The sequence below is a fragment of the Peromyscus leucopus genome, chromosome 20, assembly GCF_004664715.2.
Source record: "Peromyscus leucopus breed LL Stock chromosome 20, UCI_PerLeu_2.1, whole genome shotgun sequence".
Taxonomy (NCBI): domain Eukaryota; kingdom Metazoa; phylum Chordata; class Mammalia; order Rodentia; family Cricetidae; genus Peromyscus; species Peromyscus leucopus.
Window position 1 is genome coordinate 49,788,801 of NC_051080.1, and position 15,591 is coordinate 49,804,391.

At 38.5% G+C, this 15,591-nt stretch overlaps 1 protein-coding gene across 2 annotated transcripts in view; it reads right to left on the reverse strand.

Moving 5' to 3' along the window:
* Angpt1 (angiopoietin 1) overlaps positions 1 to 15,591 on the reverse strand; it is a 247,086-nt gene that overhangs the window by 79,560 nt on the left and 151,935 nt on the right. For both annotated transcript variants that reach the window (XM_028879305.2, XM_028879306.2), the window contains exon 3: positions 9,674 to 9,795. In XM_028879305.2, the coding sequence (XP_028735138.1) occupies positions 9,674 to 9,795 (122 nt within the window). The remainder of the gene's footprint in view (positions 1 to 9,673; positions 9,796 to 15,591) is intronic.

Here is a 15,591-nt window from a genome sequence, read left to right on the forward strand (position 1 = left end):
TAGACACTGTTAAGAAGTTTAAAAGTTGGACTGAATTACTGAGCCTCAGCCTGTAGATTAAGAACCTCGGCTGCTATACAGTGGGACATTAGGTGTGCATAACTGCGATGTGAGCATTATGTTTTAATAATGATAAAAAAATGAAAAGTTTTCAGTTTTAAATGTAAATCATATGATTTGTGCTTTCTACTAAAAGTATTTTTGTTATGTGCATGTTAATTAAGTTAGGTGTGGGGGGGTGTGTGTGTGCGCGCGCAGGTGTCTATAAATGGCATTTTGGGAGCTAGAAACACTGGTATGATACTGATCATTATTCATTCAACATTTGAAAAACATTTAGAACTATATATACTATTTGAGGGGAACTGGACCTGATAGTACAAAGATAATACATAAAATGCAGGCTCTATTCCAGAAGATTCCTAATGCTATACACCCATGTACTCATACATAAACACACATATCATAGAATGGGTCAAATAACGGTAGAGACAGGTATCCTGTAGGTTGTAATGAGGAAATGTAAGTTGCTGAGTCAGAAAATGGCTCTTGGAGCCAAAGTAGTACGTACAGTAAGGTTTCAAGGATGAACAGGAATTTGCCAACCAAATAAGGAATGTCAGCCATGCTAGACAAATCAAACATCAAATTAGTATAGAATAACATCATGTGGTAAAGTGGGATACATCTAACATAATTAAACACAGCTATGCCTGCTAGGCACTGTACTTTGTGTTTCATGTACCTTCACGTATCATTAATCTTCACGTCAACTTCAAACAGTATTATCATCATCATCTCTATGTTAAACATTAGCCAACAAGCCACAGAGAGTCTCCTTAACTAGCCTAGAGTCACACAAATAACATATGATAGAGCTAGTTACAGCAAGAAAAGAGGAACGTGAAACCCAGTCAATCTGGTCTCAGAATCCCTGCGGGGAGCTGTAAATCTATTCCTTCTAAACTAAAAACCAGTAAGGGGAAAAGGCTGCAGAATGATTGTAATAATGACCAGGCACTGGGTTTTTTACTAAAGAATGTGAACTTCTTTTGATCTGCTGTAACATTCAATGGGTAGAAGAACCTTATCAAGAAAAAGATTGTTATTTAAACAAAAATGATTTTGTCCATGACCTGAGTAGGTCACACTGGCACAGAGCTAAGGATATCAAGGTCACTGCAGTGGGACAGTTGAGAATTGATGAGAGTCGACCAATTGATGGAGCTAGAAAGGACCGGACATGTTTGAAAAAGATTTCAGTTGTGGGAATCATCAAGATCAACAAAAGTTGGCAAGGTGTAGAGGATCCAGGGAAAGAAAAGAATCTCTCTTAGATTCCCAGTTGGCTCAGAACTCTCTATTGCTCTCAGCTCCTAAGGCTATTGAAACGGAGAAGAAGAAATATGCATCTGCCATTCAGTTCATTATGTAAGAAACAGAGGATAAAGGTAACTCTCCCTCCAATTCTAGTTATAAGAAATAGGGTACCATAGTAGACATTGGGTTTTTCTTCTTTTTTTGCTGTTGGGAACAGAAATGAAGGATTTGTGCAATCTAGGCAAGCACTCTACTACTGAGCATGCTCAGCCCTGAGAACTTGATACTTTAAGACCCTTGTCCTTGGTCAATATCATCCATAGCTAATATAATTAAATCCAGTCAAATATCTAATGCTAGAATTTAGCGAGTCTTCATGTTACTACTTTTTAAAGGCCTTATCAAATGCAGGATAGCTCCAAATAGAAAGCTTTTCATTTCCTCAGAAATACTATTAAAACATCAATATTTCCTTAGTAACTTCTTAGTAAGACAGAATTTAGTATCTTGCAATTGTGTAAGATTCAACCAATTAAACATAATTACCTTAATGATTTTTTTATAACTCCATTTGGGAGATAGATGAGACTTGTCAACTAAGTTAGTGAATTCCCAGTTAAAATAAATAGTTTATATGTCCTATTCCAACATTAGAAGGACTAAATAATAGTCTACCTTGGTAGGCCAAAATCAACCAGTCTACCCTTTTCTTCAATTTTATATTTGTTTGTTTTAAGAGAATCACTTGATGACCACTCCAGTTACACCCTAGGCTGCATCATGCTGGAAAGTATTTCTTATAATAATTAACACAGGAAATCATCATGGAATCAAATGTGGGTTCTGCTATGTACTAACTCTTTAGTCATGGTCCAATTATTTGAACTCTGTGAGCTTCAGCCTTTTAATTATGATGTGGAAATAATATATTCTTTAGAAGACTGCTTGGAGGGGTAGCAACAGTGAATGGCATGCATCTAACACAGATGTTCACAGTTTTAGAAGGCAGTGAGATCAGCTAGAAAGGTGTTGGACTGTAATCAAATGTCTAGTCCCATGTTATTCTAAGCTATCTTAGTGAAGGTTTCCCTTGTCTTCACCTGGTACACCCAATAAAGCCTGAATGTGGCCAAACACTGGGAGTCCAGTCGAAGAGAGGGAAGATGGATCATATGAGCAAGAGGGGTCAAGATCATGATGGGGAAACCTGCAGAGACAACTGAACCAAGCTTGTGGGAACTCATGAACTTTAGATCGACAGCTGTGGAACCTGCATGGAACCAGACTAGGCCCTCTGCATCTAGGAGACAGTTGTGTAGCTGGGTCTATTTAAGGGGTCCCTAGCGGTGGGATCAGGATCTATCCCTCATGCATGAGCTGGCTTTCTGGAGTCCATTACCTATGGTAGGGCTTCTTGCTCAGCCTTGATGCAAGCTGAGGTGGGGGTGGGGGCAGGGCGGCAGGGTCTTAGTCCTGCCTCAACTGAATATAACCAGGATTTGCTGACTCACCATAGGAGGCCTTACACTTTGGGAGGAAGAAGTCTGGGGGAGCGGGAGGAGAGATGAGAGAGGGATTTATGGTTGGTATATAAAATGAATGGAACTTTTTCTTATATGAAAAAAGAAAGAAAGAAAAGAAAGCCTGAATGCTCCACCTTTGTATAGATGGGTTACTGCTTTTCCTTCTGGTATACTCTGTTGTGATAGAGAAATTTCTTCTATAATATTTTTCTGCCTACTTGTGTTCTCAATTTGGAAAGAAAATTAAAAATTAAGCAAGATATGTGGCCTTGAAACCTGGCTAGGAGACCTGTGCTTCGGAGGCAGGTTCCAAGACAGCTATGAATGCAGCTGAAAACAGCAATCATAAAATTACCCAAAATGTCATGAGTTTTATAACTCCTTTTAATAACTCAATTTTGTTGGCCTTGAATTTGAACTTTGTAGATGGCAGTATGGTGTTGCAGTTCAAAAGACTGGACATGCCTAGTAGAGTGATTCCCACTTGGTCAGCTGAATAAAATTTCATTGATGTATATGTTCCTACACATCTCTTAAAAAAAAAACAAAAACAAGGTTTCTCTGTGTTAACAGCCCTGGTGGTCCTGGAATTCATTTTATAGACCAAGCTGGCCTTCAACTCACTGAGATCCGCCTCATTCTGCCTTCTAAGTGCGAGGATTAAAGGTGTGTGTCACCCCTGTTCCATCTTTTCTTTTCTTTTTTCTCTAATTTTTTCCCTTAGATGGGTTCTCACCGAATAAGGTTGCTGCCTGGCTGTCCTAGAACTCATTATGTGGACCAGACTGACCTCAAAGTCACAGAGATCCACTACCTCTGCCTCTCCAGTGCTGAGACGAGAGATGCTTGTCCCAAACCCACCTTCTTTCCCATTATTTTTGATCAGAAGAAATGGGATAATATTAGAAATATGTGATACAATTTGGCACATAATATCTCCTACAATGTGATCCTAACAACCCCATCACCAGCAAGTCTAATGGAAATCCACTTGCTTGGGTTTTTAATTGTGTATTTTATACATAGAAGTGGGATGCAAAGTCTCTTTCTTCTAAGTAACTTTTTAAAAAAATGCCATGTTTTGAAATTAGGGCAGTGCTCAACCAACAAAAATAAAATTTTCTAGAGAAAGTAGACTAGGAGATTCATAGTTACCTCTGGGAGACTTCTGGGAAAACAAATAGTAAAGCTATCCTATTCCTGCTTTGTGCATTTGGGTATTTAGGGGATGAAAACATGAATCCAATGAGGCCAAACATCCACACTCAACCCTGCAAGTGCTGTGCTTCAGTTTTCAGGATGTAAGTCAGCAAGACCTCTCAGCATGTGTATGCAGTATAATCCTAACTATAAAACATGATTTTTTTTTCTGCCAAAGAGGTAGGAGATACTCCGACTTGGCGGCAAAGGCAGGGAACTTTCTCAAAGCTGCTAAGTCACACACCCAGACACAACTCCTGACATTCCGAGGGGAGGAAGCAGAGCTTAATTTAGATAATCCCCTCTGGAAAGTGCATTGGCTGATTCAAACCAGACCTGGATGACTGGGGCATGTTGTTCTTACATTTCAGAGATGCCTCCTTGTAGAAATAGCTTCTTGTTGTATCTAGGGGATTAAGATTCACATAAAGAATAGGTAGGTAAGATCAATGAACTATTTATAAAAATGTAAACATTTGACTTTGACCTCCTCTCTGCTTACTTGGGAGGACACTGCCTTTGCTGTTTTAGATAGTGCTTGGCGGAATGCCTCTCATTCCCTTGATCATATGAAAATAAACAAGAACAATAAATAGAATCAGGAAATACGCTATGTATCACGAAAAGGATATTTTTGGTTTGTTTGAAGAAAATCACTTCTAAAAAATGGGGCAGACAAGGATACATATAACATAAGAGAGTAGCTGTTTGGCCCACACACCATTACATGAAATGGACCCTTCAATAGGAAGACAGACAGATAGTTGTAAGGATACAGCCATGTTGGGAGCTGAGTCTACTAGCAAAGTGCCCTCAAGGACCACTTCTGAGGTAGTGCCACCCTTGGATGTTCCAGAATGAAAAAGAAATAGGTGTCAAGCTGGGGTATGAGATACATGGAAATTTTCATCAGCATGAATATAGGAATGCATTTCAAATTAAAATCCAAGAGGCTTCACTCTTCTCAAAAAGCCTATATGACTAGAAAAAGGGAATTGCTATGACCCTGAAAATCTATCATTAACAGCAAATGACATAAGTTATATGTGGAAGAAAACATGACTTTTCTACAGAAATTAAAATTTGGTTAGAGGGAAACAATCAGATGTGTCAAGAATTGGGATTCTCTGAGAAGCTGGTGCACAAGAAGTCCTTTACACTTGTGCCAGTTTAGAGTTCATGTAGAAAAGCAGCCTGACTCAGCTTTACTGATAAAAACAGAGGCAGTTTTTTATCAGTTTGCCTGTGGAGTATCATCCCAACCACAAAGGATGTCTCCTTGTTCTGACAAAGGTGAGCAACACTCCTGAGGGTCAGCTCCCAGACTTGTCGGTATAAGCCACTATCATATTAATAGCCAGACACAATCTGAAACATCCTTAAGGGGGGAAGCAAACCTTAGTTTCTATTATTCTCTCCTTCTAACATAAATGTATTAAATATAACATTACCCAATGAGAAATACATGAATAGGAAATGATAGTAGGTGCTATATGAAAAAATTGTGTTGGTACACTCTTCCTAGGTTAAGCTTTCAACACTTCTGTTGCCATATCTATGTTTCCAGTTTCATACTGTGGGACTGAGACCCCAGTCCTAAGGGGTAAGCTTGCAAGATTTAGAAAAGAAAAATGCGAGAAGCATGATCAAATTTGAATTTCTAACAAAAATGAAAAAAAAAAAAACTTAAAAAAGCATGATGGAATGGCCCAAAATCCAAGGAAGTTGTAGATATAGATATAACATATTTTTAAGGAAGGGGGAGAAATAAATAACATTAAATGGAGGGAGGAAAGAATGAAGAAGGGGATATACGGGATATACGAATACAACTGACAGTTAGGGGCCTCAGTTGTCTTTTTAAAGCAACAGACAGTTAAGAGAATCAATTGTTTTTGTAGTTAAGCATTCATCTTTTTGGGTTTCCCATCGAAACCTATGGCATCCAAGAGTGAACTGACAAGCTACAGAGCAGAAGACATTGTGCACACCAAAAGGAGAGACAGTGAAGAATGTATGCTAGCAACGTTGTAAGCTATTAATCATAGGTGCTTATAAGTCTGCTGAGTGATGGATCAAAGCCATTCTAGTGTAGATTTACACAACATGCAATGTAATAAAGATTCGTATTGCAGGGACATTTTATTGACATTAAAGTATATCTCTGTGATGTTCACAGCATCACAGGAAAAATAAGGTAACTGAATTCCTCTTGATTGATGTGATAAAATACATTATACATAGATGTCTTCAGTTTTTCAATTCCTGGATCATTATCATTTTTATGGTGAAATAGTATAAATATAAACTAACTTGATAATACTACTTCTAATAATAATACTACTTCAATATCCTTAGATTCCTATGTCCTTATTGTCAATAAATTTCAAACCAACTTTCATGTACTATACTCTTTAATTTTAAGTATTTGTTTGTTTATTTATTTACTGGTACTACAGATCTAACTCAGGTCTCATGCTCACTAGGCTGATTATATGCCACCAGACTATGTCTTTAGTCCTTAATTTTAAAATAGATATAGTAAGTGTTCTGGCCATTCACCTCGCCAAGTTAAATTCTTAAGCAGAGAAATGATGGGTGATTAAATTCACATAGTAAAGCATTAGTGTTAACTCTGAGGCTGTCTAGAACATTCTGGCATTCTGATGACTCTAACCTATTAAACAATCAGTGTATCCAAAAAGTGAAGGGCACATTCCTTACTTTTACAATGGAAAAAAGAAGTCTGAAAATAGCTTACTTTGATAGAAAAGCATCTGTTAGAAACTTACCTGAATTTGGGAGTGGAGAAAGTATGAGTTTATATACTCAATATCTTCCTTTAAAACTACTGGAGTTATTACTCTGGGAACAAAACTGTCAACTCCAAGGGTCTGGAGTCAGCTTCACTATGCAGAAGCTAACATCAGTCAGTGTCTCCAGACTAGTGGTGTATTGAAACTGACTTGCTATTGGACTTTTCCTGTTTGCTTCAAAGTAATCCTATTAACATTTAATTTAAAAAATGAAAAGAAAAATCAACTAAAAATAGCTACATAAGTATGTTTGGCCCATAGCATGCATTATCGAGGTGAACAGGAGCCTGACAAATGTGTTTGGGGGAAACCCTGGGGAAGGGAATAGACTCAGTTCTCTGGTTGAACTTAGAAGGGATGGGAAGTGGCAGACGTCATGCAGATAACATCTATTGGTTCCCTCCACGAATATTAGTAACTGTCTTAATGCTACGACAGCCTACCGGCAAAAGCCATTTGAGGAAGTGTTGACTTTGACTCCTGGTTGATGGCACAGGTGGTCATGACAGGGTCTAGCAGTGGCGGCAGCAAGAGACAGCTGATCACACTGGATCCACACTCAAGAGTCAGAGAGGGGTGATGTTGGGATTAGCTGGCTTCCTCTTTTTATTCAGTCTGGGATCATAGTACATGCGATGGGATGATGCTGCCCACATTCAGGGTCGTAGACCAGGTCCTTTAAATTTCTCTAGAAACTTCCTCACAGACAGCCCAGAGGTGTTTTCTCTAGGTGATTTTAATACCATCAAGTTGAGAATGAAAATTAATCATCACCCCCAACCTCCAGGCTAGGCCTGCTTTTCCTGGCCAGTTCACCCCAGAGTTCTACCTCTTTGCTCTTTGTAACAAGCCCATGACAAGCATCCTTGGCTTGTTAATGGAATGAACTCTGTTTAAGGCAAGGGAACATAAAGTTTTAACTAGCCAAGTAGCTGATGTGATATTTCTTCATTTCTTTCTTACTTTACCTTTTTTTTCTATAATTAATTTTCATTTCCATTTCCCATTTCTGATAGAACTTTACCACCCCTTTATTATCTTTATAGTGATAGCCTTTATATATATATATATATATATATATATATATATATATATATATATATATATATATATATATAGTATGCTCCAAAATAGATGACTCAACTTTGTGAAAAATATATTTGTACATGATACTGAGCAATATATGCAGCTCTCTCTGTGGATTGGTACTGCTCTTTTAATTTTTCCTGTGTGTATTTTTCTCTCTTTTCTAATAAACTTTGAGCTATTTTTATAATCCTAAAAACAAATAACTCAGAAAAACAAGGTAACATTTCAATTGCTCTACATATTCAAAATTCCTGGACAGAAATCTTAAAAAATGTTATTATAAGTAGGTCTCACTTTAGCAAGAAAATTAAGTCATATGGAGGTAACCCTAAACTGATTGTGACTGAAATAAAGTATACCTGTTACATACATGCATATTTCTGGTCATTGTAGAACTGGTGGGATAAATAGTAATTTTCAAGAGGATTTTCAATTTCAGAACATTTCATCAAACAGCCAGTTCAGGGTCAAGTTCTGTCAAGTTTATTTATGGTTAAATAGTTTATCCCATATCACCCTACAAGAATAAATAAATGTAACACTTGGTAATATCAGTCACAGTGCATGAGTGACCCCTTGCAGATGCTAAATCAACAGTCAGATTTATTTTATTCGTGCAGGAGTTTAATTGTAAATGTTGGCGCAGGAGTTTAATTGTAAATGTTGGCACTGATGGCTGCTTTTTGCTTGAAATTCAGAAAGCCTTTAGGTTGTAGATCATGAGAAGTCTTATGTGAGGGGAAAAGAAGAGAAGGACCAGAAAAACAACCTGGATTCCATTTCTACTTCTGCCATTAGCAAGATGTGTGACTCACTTGGTCTGAGTCTGAGTCACTGGTCCTTCCACAAAGTAGGAAGGCCCACCATCTTGACAATGTTCCCCTGCCTTGGGAAGACAGTCTAGACAGCAGAGTCTAGCTGCAGCAGATGATGGTATCTGACTGCTTCCTACCCGGAAAGTAGTCTTTAACTTAACACAAGGTATAAGAGCTGAAACATCTTCAAGACAACCAAATATTCAGAAGAAAGTACAATGAAATAGAAGATATTTATTCTACAGGAATTGGTGTTTTTCTCAAACTACCCACAATTAATGACTTTGAAATGAGCTAGTGTTTCATTGTCCTGACTTTCAAAATCTTAAAGTTGCATTCACTGACCCGATAGACCTCAAACCTCACAAAACACTACCATATGATGATATCGTTAAATCAGATTTATTATGTCCAAATTAAATGACTTTCAGTGCAAAAGTCCCTTCCTAGATATTCTATGGGCAAGTATTTTCTAGAAATATTATAAATCTGCTTCTCTGTAGCACAAGCTGTCTGAATTTAACCATCTTGTATGTTACAAAGGCCCTACAAAGAGTGGGATAAGAGACGACTGAGTAACAGTTCAAGAGGCTCTGCTATTCTCTTCTCTAGGGTCACAAATTTGATGCTGCTGAAGACATGTCAATCTATTTTGCCAAAATATCAAATCATGTTTGTGTACATGGTGTTATTTGAACAATTGCTCATTGCAACAGCTGATGACCAAGCACTTCGAGAATTGAAGCAGGACACAGGCCTCCTTGTGGATACACTGGCTGCATTTGTGTCTTCCTCCTCTCGCGCGACATTGTTCTTTAGATGACCACAACATTAAGTGTTCGGTTCCCAGTGAGCTGGAGGATATAAAGACGTGTACATAAAAGTACTTTTAGGGTACAATAATTCTTACCTGTTCTTTTCATGAATCTTCAGAATTTCGTTCGTCTGTTGGAGAAGTTGCTTCTCTAGCTTGTAGGTTGATAATGAATTCTCCAGTAGTTGTATTTCAAGTCGAGATGTTTGGTTTAGTACCTTGAAATAGTTTTTAAAGACCAAATGTCAGTCACAAAGCAAGTAGCAAGGAAAAAAAATGAGCAATTTAAAAATCATTTTTGTTCTTAATATTTTTCAAAAGGACTTAAGTACATGGTGTCCAACCTACTAAGCAGTGCATTGTAAATTAAAGTTGGAGGTGAACTAAACTCATTGGCATACTCCAATTTTTATACCCTTACATCCTAGGATAACATTTCATATATTTTATCTCCAAAATTTTAAGTGTAATATCTATTATTAATCCAAGGTCTTGATATTACAGGTCAGTTAGAAAAATTAGGAGTTGTATAGATATACCTACTCAGACCTATCGACTTACTAAATCCAACTGGAAACACAACTCTTAAGATAGTCTGGAGGGACTTCTGATCACACATTTATTGGATGGCTGTTACAGCAGGGAGTCCATCCAGGAGAACTTCCACATGTTATCTCACTTACTTGACAGTATCATCCCTTGGCCGTGTCACTTCATGAATGAGGACACTGGAGTCCACACTCACATAGGAACCATGTCAAGGTCTAGGTTTCTAACCAGAGACTTTATTTGAATCTACATATTAGAAAGAACCTGAAAATATATATTTTTTTTTTGCAATACCGGTATCACATACAGGGTCCTGCTGTAAACATGGTAGCCCTGGAATGCTGTGCCCCACTATGGTGGGTTTAAAGCTGGGATCTAGCTGAACCTTTTGAAAGTGTACTTGAGTTGAGCTATGTCTGCAGGGACTGCAAGGCAATGGGGCTCTGTGTCTGTAGTAGCAGGACAGAAAAGAAACTAGAACAGAGGGGGGAGGCAACTGCCTCAGATGCAAAATCTACAGACGGGCTCCCCTTTTCATCTTGGCAACCAAGCTAAAGTATGCATTATACATTTGTCCATTATTTCTGTGCAGACTGTTTTTTAACTCTAACATATTCCACAAACATTAGATTAGATTATTATTATTCATTCTTGGAGTGGCTTCAAATCCATATCCACGAAAACTTAGTATACAAATGAATCATAGCAAGTTAAATATTTTAAAGTAAAAATGCCTCATCTTACCATTTTCTAATCTTCTCTCATCACCTCATTTCCCCTAGGCCAGGAACAGGGTAAGGTGAGTCAAACCACATGGGACTGGACTATCCACTTGCAAAAACTATATTTACTTTCAAGATACTTTTCTGTTCCATGGGGTTTTTAAAACTTTTTAAATAGAGTGTTTTTCCTAGACACGCTTGAATTCAGCAACTGTGACAGGACACACAGGACCTGCGCAAGCTCAAGACAAAGTTCCATCACGGAGGGAGAAAAGTCGACATGAAACCATGTACTAGTTACCGGCATTGGATGACTGTCGGGAGAGTATGTTTTCTTTAGTGGTGTGAGCCTGGTGGGTTGAACACACTCAAGGGCAGGCTCTACTCCCGAGAGCAGCTCTGCACCACCTAAGTGGTCTCAGTGGGGGAAAAGAAAACACAACTGAGAGCTGGAGGGTCCCGAGGGAAAAGTGGAAAGGGAAGAGTTTCAGGAGGGTGAATATGATCTGAATGTGCTGTATGAAATTCTCAGAAAATTAGTACAAATATTATTTTAAAAATCTATTCCTTATTACTTTATTTAAGGAAAAACAGGATTTCAGGAGCAAATAGTAGAGAATGTTGAGACTGGGGCCACATTCATCAAATTTTCTACCCAGGCCAGCTTTTGGTTTCTTTGTTTACTGGATGACATGTGCAAATATTTGAAAGGAGGAGTGAAACACTCCACATTTTTTTTTCCGCGATTGAACAGTAGCTGGCATAGAGAAGACACTCAACATTTGTTTATGAATAAAAAGCAGGCACGCCATCTCACTGAATTAAACCCATTGTTCACAGATACTTCAGACCTACATTTGCTTTCCTTTACCTTACTCTCTGAGAGCACGTGAGCTGGTTGGTTTTTGTCAACCTGACACAAGCCTAGACATATTTAGGAAGGGTGACTCTTAATTGAGAAAGACTGGGGAGGAAGGTATCTCATCCTAGGGAAAGTGTTCCAAAAAGCCATTTCATGCACCCGGCATATGTCCTGGTCCCACTGCCAGGGACTTCCCAAACAGACCTATCCACGATACCTGTCACCCACATTCAGAGAGCCTGGTTAGGTCCCATGCATGTTCCCCAGCTGGGAGTCCATGAGCTCCCACCAGCTTGACACAGCGGAAGGGGCTTGGCCCTGCCTGAATTTAGTGTGCCAGACTTGTTGATTCACCAAGGGAGGCCTTACCCTCCCTGAGGAGGGGATGGGGGGTTGGATTGGAGGAGGTAGGGGGGGACACGGGATAAGGGGAGGGAGGAGGAACTGAGATTGGTAAAATGAAAAAAAAAAACTTTTTTAAAAATAAATAAATTAAAAAAAAAAGAAAAGACTGAGGAGGAGTGGAGTGGATGGGGAGAGGGGACATGGGAGGCAGGAAGGAGGGAACAGAAGGAGAGGAGAGAGGGGAAACTGTGGTCAGTATGTAAAATAAGTGAAAAATGTTAATTAAATCGTTTAAAAAAAAAAAAAAAGATTGACCTAGAAGGAAGTTCAGTGAAGTAGTACCTTGACTAAAGCAGGGTCTCCTCAGCAGGTGGTCTCAGATGGTATAAGAAAGCAGGCTGAGCAAGCCATGGAGAGCAAGCCAGTAAGCAGCACTCCTCCATGGCCTCTGCTTCTGTTCCTGCCTCAGGTTCCTGCAGGAGTTCCTGCTCTAACTTCCCTCTGTGTGACCTGAGAGTTTGTAGGATGAAATGATCCCTTCCCCAACTTACTTTTGTCATGGTGTTTTATCACAGCATTGGAAATGCTCACTAAGACACACTTCCTGATACACTCAAAGACCAAATGTTTTGCTTACACATCATTCTCTGTGTTCCCTGGAAACAGAATGGAGTCATCATCTGTAATTGGCCATGAAGTTGCCTGTATCTAACTCTTACAACTATGGCTGCTATTAATCTGTCCTGTTATTCTCCTTTACCTCTAGTCTACACTATCACAGAGCAATGGATCTTTTGTAAAAAAAAAAAAAAAAAAAAAAAAAAACAAGTCAGATTGTGGCATTTCCTATGTTGGATATGCTAATGGATCCTCTCTGCAGGTAGTTTACATTTCAAAGAACTTGTGTGGTCCACAAGGCTGTGTGAGATCAGAAGCCAACTAACTTCTTGTTTATCACTCCTGCCACCCACCTGGCTCATTATGATCTGATTGACAGTCTTTTTTTCTGCTCAATTTGCCAAATTCTCTTTCCCTTCAGGGCAATTGTACCTGGACTTCTGTCTGGCTAGAATTCCCATCCTCTCTCAGATGCAGAACTAGCTTCTTTTCATATTCAAGACATGCTCAGGGGTATGTTCTGCCATGCCTAGGAAAACTTCTACCCCATGCTCCCCATCAGTTCACTCCATCTTCCATTCCTTCTGGAACCTCCACTATTGAAGATAATCCTGTTTCTTCACTCATGCGGTGATTTTCTACCACACTACGATGTCTGTTACACAGGGCCCACATTGCTGTGTCCAAAGTCCGCCAGTATAAAGTCAAGAACACGGGGCACTCAACTATGCGTTGGGTGACTGACGTGATGACAGTGTCCAACGAGGGCCTGTTTCAAGTTAGATAACAATCATGGAAGGCAACAGCCCCACCTTAGTAGTTAGACTCTTACAGCCCAAATCTAGAGATTTATCTGACATGGAAGAAGGATGCCGACCAATCTTCAAGATCCAGGATAAGTGCTCGTCCACTCAGGCTAGTTTTAAGCACAAATACCATGTCCTCTTTTCTCATCGTCTTGATTCCATTGCTGCTTTATTTCAAGTCAACCCACTGATGCTTGCAAATAGGCTTGAAGTTCAAAGCTGGGCATCCAAGGGAACTGTAGAAAACTATGATAAATTGACCACTGCCTTGCATGTGTCTATGGAACTTGCTGCTGGCAATAACTGAAGTATTCCATTAAAATGACAAAAGACATTTCCTTCTTAGCTTAAACACATCCCAAAAGCACATCTCTGAGAAAAAAAAAAGTTTAAGAGGAAGGAAAAAAATTAAGAAAGGAAAGAGTGAAGAAAAATTCAGCAAGTCCCCAAGGACTGATGTCAAAGCTTAAATTTCCCAGAGTATGCCGTGGAGCAAGGACATTGTACGCTCTGAAATGGGGGACTTATGTAGTTTAAAGCGTTTAGTGCTTTCTTATAAAAATAAAAAATAGTAACTATTCACTTTCACAGAGAAAGTGAGCTAGGGAATTTTAGACAGCCTTTTTTAATACTTGTAAGAGTATTTCACTTAAAATCCACACTAACTGAAAGAGAGCACAGCAACCACAAAGGAAATCTCTTTGCACAGCACTTGGCTTTGAAACAGTCTCCCCCCCCAGGCACATGCATGCTATTGATTTCATTTTTTTTTTTTTAAATAAAGCAAAGGTAACAACATATGATGTAATTAGATGTTATGGTAGTATGGAAGCTGATCTGTACATGAAGAATGGGAGCTATGAATTCACTGCTTAGCAGTATCAGTGAAGTAATTTTTGGTCGATAAGAGACAACATGATCAAGACTCACCCTTTGGGTTATTTGTTTGCATCATAGAGAGAAAGTGAGCATTTGAGATGGAGTGATACGGCAGCTAATACCCTGACTGCATCCAGACCTTCCATCCCTGAGAGCATGCTGGTGATCTGCCTTTTTGCCTCCTGATGAGATGCCACATGAAATGATCAACAGTTTCATAAAGGAACCATACTGCTCAACTCAGCTCAGGAAATTCTTTATACATAGTAACTTCTAGTTTAAAGAAACTATGAGTTATGGGAAAATAAATCAAAAGACCTGGCAAATAAATACTCGGGCAATCCCAGAATATGAGAGGTTGTCAAAGGATGGTCCTAGTTTCTTTAAAATATTATCCATTAGTGTGTGTGTGGGGGGGAGGCAGAAAGTAAAAAATAGACCTAAGTTCAGTGAGACCACCAAACCTGGAAAATAAATTACCTGCAAAATTACTGTGGAAATTAAAGAACCTTGAACAAATATTGTTATTACAGGCCATGTTATGATAATATATATTTAATATTATATGAAAATTGTGAATTATTATATTTATGTTCATATTAACCATATATATTGGCATTTGTAATATTTATAGTAACCTCATCATATTTGATTATTCATATATTAAGCACTAATATATTCTAATTACACCCTACAGTGTAATTATGTGCCATATTTATAATATTATATTAATATAATATATAATAATATTGTATCTATAATTATATATAATATAAATATATAATGTATTATAATATTGTAACTGCATTTGACAGTGGAGTTTGGTACATATAGTGCCTTTTAACAGAGGCAGACATTGTAGGTTGGATTATCTTGTTCATTAGAGCTAACTACATAGCTCTTCTGAATTTAGAGTCTCCATTCTTCCTAGAAGCTCCAGTAACTAAGAACAAACAGATTCCTCTGCCTAAGAAAGAGGACCTCTTGACCTGCTATTGAACTATGGAATGTCTTCTTTCCAGTCATCACTTGGTCTTCAGTTCGTGGTTGATGATGACTTCGGAATTCTCTTTCATATACACATTAAATTATCACAATAATGCAGGAAGGGGCCACATTTCCCATGCTCTTCAGAGTACAGAGAGAATATATTGATATTGGCTTGATTTCTTCTCCAGTTACATCTTTTTCAGTAGGTTACTTTTCTTCTAAGTTGTATTCTAGGCCATCAGC